Here is an 18,874-nt window from a genome sequence, read left to right as displayed (position 1 = left end):
TTCCGGCCTTGGCGAGGGCACCGAGGTTAGAAGCCTGAGCGCTAGGGACAGGCGGCATGGGTTCCAGTTCCAGCTCAGCCACGGCACCGCCACGGGCCTCCCCAGGCCCCAACGTCTCAGTCTGTGACAGGGAGACACTGCCCCCCGGGGCCTTCCGCGGAGGTGGCCGCGAGGGGGGATGGCAGTGCCCAGGCCTGTGTCTCCGGATGCCCACTGAGGAGTCAGGGCACGGGAGCTCTACCCAGCAGCATAGTGTGTGTGTGTGTGTGTGTGTGTGTGTTAAATGCTTTCTTTTCCTTTTTAAAATAAAAAATATTTTTATTGATTTCAGAGAGGAAGGGAGAGGGGGAGAGAGATAGAAACATCAATGATGAGAGAGAATCACGGATCCGCTGCCTCCTGCACGCCCCACATTAGGGATGGAGCCACACCCCGGGCATGTGCCCTTGACCGGGAACTGAACCAGGACTTCCTGGTTCCCAGGTCGCTGCTCAACCACTGAGCCACGCAGGCCGGGCCCTGTCTGTGTTTGACACTCTGACGTATGAACACGCATGTGTAGGGACCTGTGGCTTCGCCTGTGCCCTCTGCCCTGAAACCTCTCATCGTGACTCCATCCAGCTGCTCCGGCCAGGCCAGGCGCCCCCACCGCCCCCCGGAGGCTGGCTCGCTGGCTCTCCTGCCCCTTTTCCTTCTCCCGGCCATGGCTGGGGAGCTGAGCCATGGTGCTCCCGGGTCCCCTAAGAATGAGACTCCAGGGTTCCCACAGGTGGTACCGCCATGCCGTCCACAGCCGGCGCTGCCCCGGTTGGCGCTGCCCGGGGGGTGAACGCGTCAGTGCGCTGTCTCTCACCCCCAGGCACCCTCGCTCGGCCACGGGCACCCTCGCTCGGCCACGGGCACCCTCGCTCGGCCACGGGCACCCTCGCTCGGCCACGGGCCTGCCCGCGTGGGGTGGAGATACGCCTCCAGCGCAGCCGCCTCTGGGCCTTTTCCTTCTAATCGTCTTCCACAGGCGGTGTGTCCCAGGAGGGCACTAACCAGTTGTTTTTGTCACAAAAAGCAGGAGTTTACCCTGGTTCAGAGTGCACGCCTGTCTACAACTGCCGACTGCTTTTTAAATCGGTGAAAAATGTACCCTGATGGTCTACATCGGCTGTGTCAATAACACAGAAGAAAAGAAAATGGGGTTTAGAATTATAATGCATCATACAATGAATTAAACTCCACTTAACAAGATCACGTATCTCTAGTGCATGTACTATATCTTCCCATAAAAACGGGATGAAAAATCTTAAGCTGTTTTGCCCCCTTCTGTAAAATTGACACCTGTAATGAAGGCAGGCTTTAGGGGAGAAAAAAAATCCACTCTTTGGCAAATCAAGGGAGTGAGTCTGCTTTGATGTAAACGGGTTTGGGCGAGCGAACGGTATTTCAGTCTAGTTAGGATGGCTCTTCCCATAACGCATAGGAAATTTTCAAACGTTTGGATGATTTATTGCATTGTTACTTTTCCTTACATTTGTTCCTGCCCAATATCAAACTGTTAGTCACAGTGTCTGTCAGGTGATTGGAAAAGGCTGAAAATATCCTTTATCGTTGAAGTTTATTTTTCTTCGTTTCCTGATTAAATTAGGTAAGGGATGCCAAGCTCTATGTAAATTGACTGTGCAATGCCAGTATGAGAGGATTTTATTTTTATTAGCAGTAATCTTGCCCACAACTCACGGCTGTATTAGAAGAAACAATGTAACCCCGTGTGCCTAATTTAAAATCAGCTACTGTCTCAGAGCGTAGAAATCGGTGGTTCCGGGTTGTGAACGGAAGCCGCAGAATCACTGGCGGAATTTGCAGACAGCGGACAGAGCACAAACACGTTCAACGAATATACGCGGCTGAGCAAACTGGAGTGGGTTGTGCCCTGGGAAACGAGGATGTTCAAGTACAGCCTCAAGGTCCCCGGTGGCCTGCGGGAGGCGGCGGAGCCCTCGCAACAGGCTCTTGTGCAAACGCAGAGGCCAACAGCAGGGCGGGATGGGCCGGGAGAGGACCCGGAGACTTCCTCCTTTCTCCCAGGGAAAGGCCAGCTTCCCCCCCAGTAGTCCTGCTCCCCGCCCCAGTGCTAACTACATAAGCCACGTTCGTGAGCTCCCTCACGAGGCTGCGAGACAGCCCTGGAGGCCTGGCTTCAAGTTCATGTGCAAACACCTGGCCGCATCCCGAGCCCCAGACCTCACACATGTGACCTGGCCGCATCCCGAGCCCCAGACCTCACACATGTGACCTGGCCACATCCCGAGTCCCAGACCTCACACATGTGACCTGGCCGCATCCCGAGCCCCAGACCTCACACATGTGACCTGGCCGCATCCCGAGTCCCAGACCTCACACATGTGACCTGGCCACATCCGAGTCCCAGACCTCACACATGTGACCTGGCCACATCCCGAGTCCCAGACCTCACACATGTGACCTGGCCACATCCCGAGTCCCTGACCTCGCACATACACTGTGGAAGTGTTGCCCAGCCAGCATGGCTCAGGGGTGGAGCGTTGACCTATGAACCAGGAGGTCACGGTTAGATTTCCCATCAGGGCACATGCCTGGGTTGCAGGCTTGATCCCCAGTAGAGGGCGTGCAGGAGGCAGCCGGTCCATGATGCTCTCATCATTGATGTTCCTATCTCTCTCTCCCTCTCCCTTCCTCTCTGAAATCAATAAAAAAAAATATATTTTTAAAATGTGGCGTGGCTACCTGTATCTGGGGTCCCTGTGCGTGCAGGTGGTTTTCTACCTCTAATATGGATGGAATAGCATGTGATCATCTGAAGAAATTGTTTCAAAATCTGAGTCAGAGGATAGGACTGCGACCTAAGGATATAGCCACGTCTGGGTGAGCGGGGACAGGTGCGCGCTCCGGTGCCCAGCGAGCCCCCCCACCCCCGCCTCCCCGCCCCGAGCAGGCCTGGCTGGCCCGCAGGCACCTACCTTGTCTGCTGTACTCATCCGCTTCCCGGTGAACCAGGTCCTTCACCCTGTTCCCGTAGAGCAGGCGGGAGGAGTCGTGGTCGAAGGCCTTCAGGGTCTCGCTGGAGCTGTAGGACTTCTGTGTGGGCACCCTGCACTCCTCGTTGTCGGCCGAGGAGCTGGTGTGCCGCCGCTCCTTCTCACGCCTGCCCTTGGTCAGGGAGCAGTAGGGCCTGCGCTCCTTCACATCCATGCTTCATTCCTTCCGGGCGCACATGGGGCCGGGGGCGGCGGGCGCTGCTCAGGGGGCGGCTCTCATCGGCTCTCTGCAAGGAGAAAAGGGGGGCAGGAGGTCAGTGGCCCGCGCATCTGAACACTGGCTCGCCCTGGCTCTGTGCTCAGTGGGCTGAGCATCCTCCCCTGCACCTGGAGGCCACAGGTTCCATTCAGCTCAGGGCACCATGGCGGGCTGGATGCCCAGTAGGGGGCGTGCAGGAGCAGCCTAGGGATGGTTCTCTTGCCTGGATGTTTCTCTACCCTCGCCCCCCCCCCCCCCCCCCCCCCCCGCCTCGCCGCTCTCTCAAATCAATTAAAAAAATACTTTAAAAATTCACTTTCAACAGAAGTGAACATTGGTGGAATCAGTGTAAGTTATCCTGTATGACTAGGAATTGAGGCACGTTTTCTGGTAGTGAGTTATGGGTGCTTGTTTAAGCTACTAATCTGAATTTTCACATGAATACAAAAAAACCCCACCAAACTGAATGCAGCATCCATGGACTGCCGAAGCCAGCTTACAACTGGCCTCAGTATGTTTGTTACATTCTCCACAATGGAAATATTTCCCCTTGTAGCATTTTCTTCATTTGTAAGTACATTCCCTTCCTTTTTTCTTTAAAAACAATATTTTTATTGATTTCAGAGAGGAAAGGAGAGGGAGAGAGAGATAGAAACATCAATAATGAAAGAGAATCATTGATCGGCTGCCTCCTGCAAGCCCCGCACTGGGGATCGAGCCCACAATCTGGACATACGCCCTGACTGGAAATCGAACCGTGACCTCCTGGTTCATAGGTCAAAGCTCAATCACTGAGCCACACCGGCCGGGCTCCCATGGTTCTTTAATGTGCTTCCAGCGTGGAGTCCTACAGCCGCTTCTCCCTCAAGTCTCAGCTTATGTCTCCATGGTCATGAGTCTTGATTCTTTCTGAGCAACGTTACCCGTCCCTCACCTTTCATGTGCAAACCTCTGCCCTCCATCTGTAAGGACGGCTAGGCTCTGAGCTGGAACAGTCACAGCTCCCACAGCGCTGCTCCTCCTGCACCCCTTCTACCCACAGCACCCGCTCCTCCCCGAGCCGCCAGTGCCCGCTCCTCGCAGGTCCTCGCTGCACTGCCGTGGCGCTGAGCTGGGCCAGCGGAGCAGTTGCTAACCTCTTAGCTCCCTTGTTGAAATGGATCTTGACTTCCCACCTTTTCCTTCGATTGCATAAATCTGATTTTCAAAAACTAATATTATCCACGGACTCCTTCTGATTTATTAGCCCCATTATTCTCTTTACAAATTCTCCTAATAGCTCTTAATAGAAATTGGATTTCTCTTTGTCTGGCTTTCCTTTCAGTTTAAGACCATCAATAATTTTAAGGTACGGGGACGGAGACTATTTTTATACATTCGGATTAAGACAACAATACATGGATTCACTCTTTTTATGCTAGCGAACAGGATACTTTAGACAAGTACTTATTGAAAGACCAGTACCGTCTCTTCCGTGCCCTGGGGACCCACCGGTGGCTGGGACAGTGTGCCTGCCCTCGTGGAGGGAACATTCAGTGGGGCTCGCAGGCGCCTTCTTTCGAATAGAGCGAGCAAATACGTCTGAGTTCCACGCAAACCTTGTCTCCAAGGCAGTCTGCATCTCATTGGCTGAAGGCCCATGTCGACCCTCAACACTAAACGATCATCCAAAAGCTCTTAATTGACCAGAAAAAAATTTATAATTCAAGCATTTTTAGAAACAGAGCGTTGGGATTTGAGATCATTATAAAAGTTCCACTTTTTTTGCCCCACGTTGCCATCTATTTTAAAATAAGTGTTTCTATAGATACACTGATGGATGCATTTTTATACTTTAAAAGGGACTGATTGAAGCAAGGGAAAGGTGTTTTAGGGTGTTTGTGTGTGTGTTTTTCTCCTGCAGTTTTGCTTCCGTTAGTTAGATCACCAGGCACTGACTGGTACATTCTAGTCTGCCGGCCAAATCCATCCAATCAGCTGTTTCCGTAAATAAGTTTTACCGGAACACAGCACGGGTGCTTCCTTATGGGCTGTCCTTGGCTGTGCCCAGGCCACAAAGGCAGAACTGAGTGGTTGTAACGGAGACTGCAGTAAATGGAATCGTGTCTCCCAAAAAGACATGTGGAAGTCTTAATCCCTAGTACCCGTGCATGTGACTTTATCTGGAAATATGGTCTTGGAAGTTATAATCAGGTTAAGCTGAGGTCATGCTGGATTGGGGTGGGTCCTAAATCCAGTGACCGGCATCATTATGAGAGACAGAAGAGGGAGGTATGGGTACAGGACATACAGGCAAACAGGAAAGTAGGCCGCGTGAGGCCCAAGGCGGAGATGGGAGCGCTGCAGCTACTATACGAGCCGAGGAATGCAAGGGCTGCGGGCACCAGCAGACGCTGGGAGACAGGCTGGAGTAGATGCTTCCCGAGAACTCCAGAGAGAGCATGGCCCTGCCACCACCTGATTGTCATGCTTCTGCCGTCAGAGCTGAGAGAATACACGCCTGTTCTCTAAGCCACCATGTTGGAGGTAATTTGTTACTGCAGCCGAGGAAGCGAAGACAGAGACCTGAGGGCCTGCGAAGTCTAAACTACGTACTCTCCGGCATTGTTGTTGTTGTTGTTAATCCTCACCTGAGGATATTTTCCATTGGTTTTTAGAGAGAGTGGAAGAGAGAGGGAGAGACAGAGAGAAACATCCATGTGAGAGAAACACATCGATGGGTTGCCTCCTGAACGCATCCAAACCAGGGCCCAGGTCACGGAGGAGCCTACAACCAAGGTACGTGCCCTTGACCGGAATCAAACCCGGGACCTTTTGGTCCGCAGGCCAATGCGAGGGCTACCCTCTGGCTCTTTATAGAAAACATTTGCCAATGTCCGAGGCAGACCATGCATACTTCCATTCTGTCTTTATTTGTCCCTTTGGATCTATGAATGTTAAGAGCATTCTCTTTTCTGTATAGTTCAGGATACCGTTTACAATCTTGCAAATGAGATAATCAATAAGTTCTTTAACAGAGTGATATGAGCATATATCATCACTTAGTAAAGATGTATCCTTGCGGTAATGTTATGAATGTTTACAAATCAATACCAACTGCATGTTAAAAATTAGGGACGAAAAGATGATTTTAGGTGTTCGTGAGCTTTACAGAACATGTCTAGCACCAAATACTGTATCTGAGTCGTCTTTATTCGTGAAGCAATTCTCAAGTGCCATGGTAAGTCAAGATGTAGCATTCAAAGAAACCGCCAGAGACAAAGCCATTTTGATCTCAGAGAGATTTCCAACGGAAAAGCCCTTTGCACCCGGCCGTCCATTTGGTTCAAGCTCTTCAAGGAGTCCGATTGCACTGTAATGTTTGCAGCCACTGATTTCCCCCTGAAGCAAGTCACTGAGTTCAATGTGACTTCCAAGGCAAACCTTTGCGACCTCCTGCACTCAAGGCTGGAGACAAGACGGTCAAAAGATGTAGCGCTAAGTTACTGGAGCACTTTGATGGCGACTGCATGGTCTCCACCAAAAAGAGGGTCACTGTGCACTATTTAGCATAAAGCATTTAACCTTCCTGCCTGGTGGGCAGGGCTTGTGAAAAATAAGGAAAGCAATTAGGGAGAAAGTTGACCAAACACTTTTGATTGAATTGGCTGCTGCAAGTATGTGACAATACCAATCTGATTGGGTTCATTGTCATTAGCTCCTTGAAAAACAACTCCGTTAAAAACCATAATACTCCTTTAGAAGACACAGCTGGTCTTAAAGCAAAGGCCATTATATGGTTATTTGCTTTCTCTCAATCTCTTGCAATGTATCTGATCCACTGAGTGACTGGGCAGGTAGTCCCTGACTTAGGGACTCTAGACATAGGGTGATCATATACTCTATTTCAGATATATTATTAAAACATGCTTTGAAACTTGGCTAGAGAACTTAGTATGACTACATTGTTTCATAACATGTTCCTAATTCCAAAGAAAAAAAATTTTGAAATCGTACTTTAGGAAGTAATCTGACTTGAATTGGACTTTCTATGTCTTTAGAACCCTTGATACCAATGATTACAATCTATCAGGCCTATAATAGACATTCGTAAAATCACTTGTTCTTCTAAAATTCCAGGAGCTTATGTGTCTATCCAGCAACTGGAATAAAAGCACACATTGGAACCCAAAGGATTAAGTAATCTTTTGGTCGATGTCACTAATGCTTCTGTTGTTATTTATTTTCTGTAAGAATTGCACATTTCTGATTGTTTCCTGGAATAATTTCTGCATACACTGTCCTCCTGACTTCAGAATAGTTTGAAAAGCTCTCCCAAAAGAATAAGCAGACTTCAGAGAAACACTAGTTCACCCAAACATATTTTAGATCCAAGATCTGAATTAAGTTCTTTATACACAATACTGAGAAAATTTGCCTCTTATTATTCACAATCCATAGTTTTCCCTAATAAGTTAGTATTTATGGTTTATCACCAATTACATTAACCAAACAGTAAATACAGCTTTATACACCATAAGAATTTCAAAGTGTTTCCTTTCTCGAATAACGAGGTTGAACACAAGAGGAAATCAATTACAATTGTTCATTTTAGAGGAAACTTTGGTTCCCGAGGCCAAGTTACAGATCAAAGAATTGAAATAATTAAACACCAACATAAAATCATATTGTGGTAGTTTATTTTTGCAATGCTAAACTCAAGCATAAGTCACATTAGAGCTTACATTTTCAAAGAGAAGAATGCAAGTGAATTTAGCTATTGCGTTTGAGGCACAAAATTAAAACACAAAAAAAACTGTGGGAAGAAAGATAGAGAAAGGAGGGTCTAACATGAGTAACAAGTCTGAGGGGATGAGAAGACACAGGCAAAGAGAAAAATAAAAATAGTAAATAGTGGTTGATAAGGTTAAAACAAGGCAGGTTGCTTTCTTTAAACATGACAGGAAATAAAGAGATCATTTGATGGCAATCCTCCTATATAAAAAAAGACTAATATGCAAATCAACCAAATGGCAGAATGACCGGTTGGTATGACATGCACTGACCACCAGGGGGCAGATGCTCAATGCAGGTGCTTCCCCTTGGTGGTCAGTGTGCTCCTAACAGGAGGAGCGCCACTCAGCCAGAAGCCGGGCTCACGGCTGGTGAGTGTGGCAGTGGTGAGAGCCTCTCCTGCATCCACAGCAGTGCTAAGGACCCTAAGGGGGATGTCTGACTGCCGGCTTAGGCCCACTCCCCACAGTGGGACATCCCCTGAGGGGTCCTGGATTATGAGAGGACTCAGGCCAGGCTGAGGGGCTCACTCCTCCCCCCAGTGCATGAATGTCGTGCACCAGGCCTCTAGTAATAAATAAGAAGTCAACTTCTGCTTCCAGACAAGATGGCGTAGAAGAAACTGGATTGTACCCTCCTGTCTAAACAGCAACCACAACAAAATACATGAAGTACAGTTTTCGAGTCATTTCCATGAAGTCATGAAGAACAGCAAACCTTGAGAAACGGGAAACAAACAAGAGTGCCCTCAGTTACCCATGCTCACTGCCCTGAGGGAATTTCCAGGCCACAGCACAGCGGGGGGAGGGGGAGGGTGTGGAGAAAGGCAGGGGGAGCCAGCAGACTCCCTAAGCCAGAGACAGAGCTGAACATCTGGTAGGCCAGGTGATAAGAATCTGCAGGGCAAAGTGCTGGAAAAGGGGAGCTACATGGAGAAGGAACTCTGGGGTCTGCATAGGGTCCTTCTTGGGGATTCACCCAGCACTGACCAGCACCTGTGTGTGAGGAACTTGCCAGAGGCCAGAGAAAGAAGGATTGGGAAGAATTAGCATGGAGCTTCCCAACCTCAGCATCACTGACATTTTAGATGAAAATGAAAAATCCCCTTTTGCTGGGGGTGATCCTATAGTAGGATGTTTAGCAGCAGTCCTGGCCTCTACCCACTAGATTCCAGCAGCACCCCTAGTCACATCAATAAGACATATCTTCAGCCATTGCCAGCTGTGCTCTGGGGGCAAAATTGCCCCCTGAAGGGCCCCTGAATTACAGAGAGCAGTAGCCAGAGCTCACCCAAGGCCATGAGCACTGTACTAGTACATTCCCACCAGCCAGACTGGAAACATCTCCTAATGTATTAATTAGGCAATGCGTGCAGAAAGGCCTGACTTTGGCTGTGCAGAATAAAAAGCACTAGACAAACCATAGTTCTGGTTCCACCTAGACATCTTCAATGCAGGACCAGAAAGGGGCAAACTGCTCAAAGTAGCTTAACTGCCCCATGGGAAGCTCAATCATATAGCAGGAATACAAAAATACCCAGCACTCACATCAGCCATCCAATCAAATATTAGCGGCATGCCAAGACACAGGAAAACAATGAGGAGAAAATCAATCAGTAGGACCTGACTCAGAACTGACACGGGTGTTACCATTAATAGACAGGAAAATGAAAACTGTTATTTTAAAATCACTCTATATGTTCAAACACTGAATGGAGACTTGGAAGATATAAAAAAGAAGACCCGAATCAAATTTCTAGAGATGAAACTACCATGTCTGAGGTAAAACAATGCAGTGGGTGGGGTGAAAGGCAGAATAGAAACTGCAGAAGAAAAGGTTAATAAATTGAAGGTATAGCCACAGAAACTACACAAAATGAAGCACAGAGAAAGAGAATAAATAAATAAATGAGATGTGGTACTACTTCAAGAGGCCAAGATGTAACTGGAGACCCTGAAAGAGAAATCAGAGAGCAGTGAAGATAAAAGTGCTTAAAAAAATAAATAAATGAAAAACTCTTAAATTGGATAAGCACTACAAACCCACAGGTCCAGAAGGTCAACAAACCCCAAGCACCGAAAAAAAGTAAAAAAATAAATAAATTACCCCAAGATATTTTATTCTGATTAAAATTTTCAAAGCCAGTCATTGAAAGGCCTAGAAAGTAGATACAAGGAAAAGGCACATCACATACAGAGTTTCTCACTGGAAAGAATGGAAGACAGCAGTAGAGAAACACCTTTACAGTACTGAAAAAAATTGTCACCCTACATATCTATACCCAATGAAACTATCTCTCAAAAATGAAGGTGAAATAACTGTCTTTACAGACACACTGCATTGACTCTCATTACAAGAGCTATAATGGAAGTCCTCTAGGCAGAAGGAAAACGACATCAGATAGAAACATGGATCCACACAAAGGAATGAACTGCCCTGGAGATAGCAGCTACCTGCATACATTTATCAGATATTTTTCTTATTATATAAATCTCTTTAAAAAGACAGATGACCGTTTACAGAAAATCATAATTATGGTGGATTTTGTCATGTATGTGTGACTAAAATGTATTGCAACAGCAGCATAAAGGAAGGGAGGGGAGAAACAGAAGTACACTACCGAAAGGTTTGTACACTACACGTGAAGTGGCATAATACATCTAAAGGTAGATTGTGTTACGCTAAAGGTGTCCACTTCAAACCCTAAAGCCATCACGGAAATGAAAGCAAAAAGTTAGAGCGCATAAGCCCACAACAACAGAAACAATGGGATCATAAAGAGGGGGAAGCATCAAAACAATCAACTCATCCAAGGAAGGCAGGAAAGGAGGAACAAAGAACCGATGGGGCAAATCGGATACAAGTAGCATGATGACAGACTTAAAACTAACCAGGCTCACAGTCACCTTAAATGTAAATGGTTAAAGGCAGAGATGTTCAGACTGAATAACAAACTTATATGCTGCTTCCAAGAAACATGCTTACATACCAAGACACAAACACGTTAAAGGAAAACTTAACCTTGATAGACGAATGCCCACAGTGCTGGGGCAGAGTGAGTGAGGAGGCCAGGCCAGCGGGGACTTAGGGTCCCGGGGTAGAGCTTCACAGGCCAGGCTAGCATTTCATTCATGTTCTACCAGTAACGGGCGACCAGCGGACAGTTTTAAGTGGGGCCCTGGCATGGTCAACCGCGCTCACAGTTGGGAAATAAATCACTCTCTGGCTGAAGGGGGGAGGGCAGGGAAGAGGGGGGTCTGGAGCGGAAGCAGGAACACTTATAGGCAGATTTTTGCAGATGTCCAGGCAAAAGAAGGATATCTTGGACGAGGAGATTTAGAGAAGTGGATAGACATGGGGAGGGGGTGGGGTGGGGCAGCAATGCTGTGACAGGCGGGAAGGAGAGAGAAAAAGGAGAGTTGAGGACTACCAGGTGGCTGGCTGGAGGCCTGGTGAGACAGGCGAGGGGCCAACTACTGAGACAGCGAGAACAGGAGGCTGTCCCTAAACACCGTGTAATGGACACTCCCAATTCTTACTTTCCTTTCATTTGAAACATGTATTAAGCAGTAATATTTATTCTTTGTGAAAACTAGAAAATACAAATAATTGCCCTAAAATGCCTAAAATTATTGCACTCGGCATTTTTCAGACTTTTTTCTGTGCATATGTGTGTAAATGTATGTGTCATATATATATTTAATATAGATGATCTTGTAACCCATTTTTACTTAACATATTGTGAATGTTTCCATGTGAGCCAATATATGTATGTCTTTAATAAATAATAAATAGACAGCTTATTGTTTCAAAACTCAAAATCCTTCTCCATTCGTTATCCTGGATAGCAAATAGGCAAACGTAGCTAATGAAACAAATAGGAGAACATACTAAAATAGCTACCGAATAAGTGAATGCTGGAAAATCTTAATTGGAAAATATATAGAACAGTGCCTTAGGCTATAAGAAAAGTGGCTTAAATCTGATCAAATCATTAAAAATTCTCTCAAAATTATTTATATGTAGAAGGAAAAGAAAAATGGAAAAGATCAAAAAAGAAAAAAATGTGGATAATCAGGCTAATTTACCCAGTAATGGAAGGTGGGGATATATTCTTATCTATACTAATAAAAGCCTAGGTGGCCCTCGCACCCTCGTGCAAATCCCTCATGTCATCACAAGATGGCCGCCCACATGTCATCACAAGATGGCCACCCACACGTTGTCACAAAGATGGCCACCACAAGATGTCCACCACAAGATGGCCAGCAGGGGAGGACAGCTGTGGGCAATCGGGTGGGCAGGAGAGGGCAGTTGGGGGTGAGCAGGCCTGCAGGGGAGGGCAGTTGGGGGTTACCAGGCCTGCAGGAAAGGGCAGTTGAGGGTGAGATCAGGCTGGCAGGGGAGGGCAGTTGGTGGCAACCAGGCTGGCAGGGGAGGGCAGTTGGGGGTGATCAGGCCAGCAGGGGAGCAGTTAGGCATCAATCAGGCCGGCAGGGGAGTGGTTATGGGGCAATTAGGCAGGCAGGCAGGTGAGTGGTTAGGAGCCAGCAGTCCTGGATTGTGAGGGGGATGTCCCAGATTGGAGAGGGTGCAGGTTGGGCTGAGGGACCCCACCACCCTGTGCATGAATTTTGTGCACCGGGCCTCTAGTTTAAAATAAAAAAGCAATTCATTTGCATAGTTGAAGTTAAAAGTGATTGCTTGTCCTGATAAAAATGTATGGACAATAGTAATATAACACATGTCACAGCAATACGTGCTAATACCCAGTTTATGGCTACCATGGCATGAATAACTTAGGGAAAAGACCATACTCTCCAGACTTAGAATAGAAGGGAAGGGTACTTGAGAATCCAATACAGCTGAGCCCAAAGCAGCTTCCTCACCGTGCAGATCTGTAGAGTGAAGTGTAAATAGCAGCTCTCAATTTGTCTGCCTGCCTGGATCAACCAATATCCATCATATTTAATTAAGCATTTTTATGATGATTTAAACCAGAACCCTGAATCCACTTGATTCTCCTGTGCTTCAGCATGAGCCAGGCCTTCGAAAATATTGCCAAAAATACCATCTAGTTGAAAAGAAAAATCAAGCAAACAGTATGTGTCATGCAGCTGATACTGGGTTTTCCAAATGACTTTCAATATACACTAGGTAGCCCAGCTGGTGTGGCTCAGGAGTCACAGTTTGATTCTTGGTCTCGGGTTATGGGCTGGATCCCCAGTAGGGGGTGTGCAGGAGGCAGCCAATCAATGATTCTTTCTCATCATTGTTGTTTCTATCTCTCCCTCTCCCTTCCTCTCTGAAATCAATAAAATCATATTTTAAAAAACTCCTACCTTTAAATATATATATACACACACACACGAGGTAAAAAAACAACTGTAGACAACTCTGATGTCATTTCATGTGTTGTTCTGACTGACATTAGGGACTGTCCTGTACCTTCAACATGAGGAAATATGAGACACTAATCAAAGTTTTCAAGTCAGACAACCAGCAGGGTGAGGCTGGACCCACACTCCCACACGGTGCCCCTCATTTATTTTTTTGAAAAGGTGTCAAACTGTAAGATCTGTGTAGCATCACCTCCACATTCAACCCTTTAGTCATAATGAGAGGGAAAAAGAAGCAAGCCTTCTCAATGACGTAAAAACAACTACGGCTTGCTCTGCCATGGGAGTGACTCAGAGATGACCTGGCGACAGCGGGGAATGCTGTATGCAAGGGAGACGCTTCCTAAATGAAGAGCTGGTATTATTTCCTTAAGTGCCGGGCAGACTCCTCTCTTTAGAGTGGACATAAAAGCTCCTGGATGAATTATTAATTTCAATCTTGATTATTTATTGAGTGCTTAAAATATGCCAGGTGCTTCACCTACGTGACCTCACTGAGTCCCCCCAGTCCAACCTTGCTGGGTAAGAATTATAGACCCCACTTTCCCATGAAATTCACTGACTGCCTCAAGGACACATCGGGAAGCAGCCAGGCGGAATTTGCACACATTCCAGTTTAATTCCAAAGATGTACTTTTAACCACTCAACTCTACTTCCAAACCTCAGAACCAAAAAGGAATTTAATCAATTAAAAAAAATTCAACATGATCTCACTTATGTGTGAAATCGAATGAACAAAATGAATTGACCAACGAAATAAGGCCCAAAGCATGGAGGCATGGAACAGACTGCCATACCTGGGTGTGGGGTTGGGGGGATGAGAAGAGATAAATCAAAGAACTTATATATTTACTAGAGGTCCGGTGCATGAAATTTGTGCACGGTTAGGGTCCCTAGACCTGGCCAGCGATCAGGGCCAATCTGTGGGGCAACTGGAGGGGCAATTGAGGGGTCCCCACTGGTACCTGCCTTGGTCAACCTGGTGCTGCCCACTCACCGGCCCCACCCCCAACCACCGGTCACCTCCCTCTGTGGGGCAACTGGTAGGGTGATTGGGGGGGGGGGCCCACTGGCACCCGCCTTGGCTGGCATGGGGCCTGTAGGCTGGGGGCATCTCCTGCATTGAGTGTCTGTCCCCTGGTGATCAGTGTGCATCATAGAAACTGGTCCTCCACTGGTCATTCCACTGTTTGGTCGGTTTGCATATTAGGCTTTTATTATATAGGACTAGATGCCCGGTGCACGAATTCATGCATGGGTGGGGTCCCTCAGCTTGGCCAGCGATTGGGGTCCATTGGGGCCCATCAGGGCAGGCTGGCAGTGGGGAGGGACTGCGCGAGGTTGGCAGGCCACGGGAGGTTGGCTGTGGGAGCACACTGACCACCAGGGGGCAGCTCCTGCGTTGAGAGTCTGCCCATGTGTGGTCAGTGCGTGTCATAGCTACTGGCCAGTCATCTGGTCATCTGGTAGTAACAGTTGCTTAGGCTTTTATATATATATAGATAGGCATAGCCCATGGACTCGGGCAATAGGGTAGTGAAGACCTGGGGGGTTGGTAGAGGGTGGGAGGAGGAGGATAAAGGGGGGGAGGATGGGAGATATCTGTAATACTATCAACAATAAAAATATATTTAAAAATTTTTTTAAGTTGAGAGAAAGAAATAACAGCAAAAGTTGGGCAGACTGTGTCAAGATGTCAACAGATCCATACTAACAAACTGAACGAGGTTGTGCTATGAAAACACCATAATTCTATATGCAAAGATCCCAGCACTGGGGAGGCCAAAGAGAAGGGCAAGTGAAACTCAACTGAGGAGTAAGAGAGGAGGAAAGTTCAAGGCCAAGTTAAAAAGATAATAAACTGGAAACATTTGTAAGCTTCTTTAGGGAAAAGACAATTAAGAAAGGAATAGACAATACCTCATAGTGACAGGTGTCTCAGAGGAGGACACTGTCACAGTTCTCTGTGCTTGTCTCCCATCCCATGTGCCATAGTTACCAAGGGGGTTCAGGTCACCTACATCACCCACATCCCTACATCACTTACATCACCTACATCACCCACATCCCTACATCACCTACATACCTACATCCCTACATCACCCACATCCCTACATCCTTACATCACCCACATCCCTACATCACCTACATCACCCACATCCCTACATCACCTACATCCCTACATCACCTACATCACCCACATCCCTACATCACCTACATCACCCACATCCCTACATCACCTACATCCCTACATCACCTACATCCCTACATCACCTACATCACCTACATACCTACATCCCTACATCACCCACATCCCTACATCACCTACATCCCTACATCCCTTACATCACCCACATCCCTACATCCTTACATCACCCACATCCCTACATCCCCCACATCCCTACATCCCTACATCCCCCACATCCCTACATCACCCACATCCCTACATCACCTACATCCCTACATCACTCACATCCCTACATCACCCACATCCCTACATCACCTACATCCCTACATCACCTACATCACCTACATCACCCACATCCCTACATCCCTACATCACCTACATCCCTACATCCCTACATCCCTACATCACCTACATCCCTACATCACCCACATCCCTACATCACCTACATCCCTATATCACCTACATCCCTACATCACCTACATCGCCTACATCACCCACATCCCTACATCCCTACATCACCTACATCCCTACATCACCTACATCACCCACATCCCTACATCCCTACATCACCTACATCACCTACATCCCTACATCCCTACATCACCTACATCCCTACATCACCCACATCCCTACATCACCTACATCCCTATATCACCTACATCCCTACATCACCTACATCGCCTACATCACCCACATCCCTACATCCCTACATCACCTACATCCCTACATCACCTACATCACCTACATCACCCACATCCCTACATCCCTACATCACCTACATCCCTACATCACCTACATCCCTACATCACCTACATCCCTACATCACCTACATCCCTACATCACCCACATCCCTACATCCCTACATCACCTACATCCCTATATCACCTACATCCCTACATCACCTACATCACCCACATCCCTACATCACCTACATCCCTACATCACCCACATCCCTACATCAACTACATCCCTACATCACCTACATCACCCACATCCCTACGTCACCTACATCCCTACATCACCCACATCCCTACATCAACTACATCCCTACATCACCTACATCACCTACATCACCTATATCACCCACATCCCTACATCCCTACATCACCTACATCACCTACATCACCTACATCCCTACATCACCTACATCCCTATATCACCTACATCACCGCCAATATTTCTCTGAATCAATGCTCTTCTGTTACATTGGTTTCCAAGAGGTTCAGGGGCAGCAGACTCCAATCCTGGGAGGAACCACACAGAAGCTCAGTGTTGGTTCAGGAATGGACATGTGACCTAATTCAGACCAATCAGGTCAGCTCCAGAACAGGTGACAGAGCTACTGGGGATGTGAGCACTCAAAACCCGCGAATGTGGAGTTGCTAATGTGGGAAAATGAAGGCCAGGGGCCTGTTTTCATGTTTGTCACTGTAAAAAAGGCCGTCCTGCCACTGAACATCGAGGAAAACAAATCAGAGAGAGAGAGAGAGAGAGAGAGAGAGAGAGAGAGAGAGAGCTGATTTTGAACCAACAAGCTCTTACCCTGACTTTTAAACTAAAACAAATCTATGCTAATACAACTCGGGAGGAGACACAGGGCAGGCTTTCGACCAGACAGGTCTATTGTCTAACGTCGAGCTCCACAATTCACAATTAATGTGACTCATGACCTTGGACAGGTTATTAAATTCCCCGAGATTTTGTTTCCTGCACTTCATTCCCTAAAACGCATATGGCAGTTTCCTTTTTATGGAGATACTGCGAAGATGAAATGAAATACAGTTTTAAAAGCACAGCCTTTGGCACATGGCATACGATGGACTTGATAAGAACCCCTGATTCTAATTAAATTCAACAACATTGTCCAGTGTCCAAGAATAATGTCAGTGTCATTAGGCTTATCGGAGGAAGCTGGGATGGGGAATGAACTAAAGCTCCGTCCTTTCGGGTGAGAACAGGGGGTTACACATCCGCAGTGAAACCGGTATTTTGCTAAAATGTCTGAATGGAATTCGGGTCTTGAATTTTTATGAGCTTATTCAGAAATGCTATGTCATCCAATGAGACAGAAGTAGTTCCCACACTGATAATATCAAAATGAGTCCGTCTGTAATGTTACCCAAATGTGCATGTCTCGGTAGCGGAAGGCAGTGGGCAGACAGGAAGGGCTTTCCGGAGGCCAGTGAAACTGATTGAGAGTCTCCAGATTCAAGAACGATGTGAGGCTTATTTTAGTAGCAACTCGGAGGAGAGCTGATAACTACCCACCAGTATTTGGAGAAGGGATAACGGCATTTACGCATGCCTCTGTAACCCACAGGCAAAGAATAAACATATCCTTGGTCTCCTGCCCACCAGATAGTTTTCTTTTCTTTCTTTAAATATATTTTTACCGATTTCAGAGAGGAAGAGAAAGGGAGAGAGAGAGAGATGATGATGAGAGAGAATCACTGATGGGCTGCCTCCTGCACACCCCCTACTGGGGATGGAGCCCACAACCCAGGCATGTGCTCTGAGAATCGAACCGTGACCTCCTGGTTCCTAGGTGGATGCTCAGCCACTGAGCCACTCCGGCTGAGCTCCAGCCGCTAGCTTTCATCTCAGTCTAAAAACCAGCCAAGCAGTCCCTTTCCTCAGACCCCGGAAGCAGGGAATTGCGGTTCGTCAGCGCTGGAGGCGAGGGTCTCGCTCCACAGGCATCTCCCTGTGCAGTGAGGAGGGAGACGGGGACCCAGAGATCCACAGCCCCGCCTCCCCTGGGAGGGTGATGCTCCGGGAGGGGAGGTCCATTCCCGAGCTGCTTCAGGATTTCAAACACCTGTGTCCAGTCCTGCTGTTCGAGTCATCCTGAGAACGAAGGAGACGTGGTGGAGAGCCGCGGAGCCCGCGGGGCTGGGTCAGGTCTGGACGCGGTCCCCCCGGGGGTGGGCAGAGGACCAAGGTGTCCGCAGCCCGTCTGGCGTGGGGTCTGTGCGCCGGCTCCAGAGGATTTGAGTCTCTTTCACATCTTCCCTCTGTGGTGCTCACTGTTTGCGCGTAAACGAACCTTCAGGCAACACCATCAGGATGCATAAACACGCTTGACTGGGTTCAGCCTCACTCAGGAATAGAATGCGTGGACGCCTCAAGTGCAGGCCCCCACCTGGAAGCGCATATGGATAATCCACTCAAATATCCACTGGGCCAGAGAGCCCCGGAAAACAGAAAAAGTGCGCCCCATTATTCGGCTGCTCTGGATCTCCTGAACGT

General features: G+C 47.6%; 1 protein-coding gene across 2 annotated transcripts in view; it reads right to left on the bottom strand.

The window, feature by feature from the left end:
* Positions 1-18,874, bottom strand: part of TENM3 (teneurin transmembrane protein 3) — a gene marked incomplete at its 5' end in the record, with an annotated part of 598,576 nt that overhangs the window by 441,832 nt on the left and 137,870 nt on the right. The window contains one exon of one of the 2 annotated variants that reach the window (XM_079779210.1): positions 2,988-3,292. In XM_079779210.1, coding sequence (XP_079635336.1) covers positions 2,988-3,219 — 232 coding nt within the window. Of the gene's footprint in view, positions 1-2,987; positions 3,293-18,874 lie in introns of those variants that run through there. The other variant, XM_079779209.1, reaches the window with a different exon arrangement.

Source organism: Cnephaeus nilssonii, assembly GCF_951640355.1.
Source record: "Cnephaeus nilssonii genome assembly, chromosome: 8".
NCBI lineage: Eukaryota > Metazoa > Chordata > Mammalia > Chiroptera > Vespertilionidae > Cnephaeus > Cnephaeus nilssonii.
Note: the sequence above shows the minus strand (reverse complement) of the source record. Positions and strands in the feature narration are given on the sequence as shown.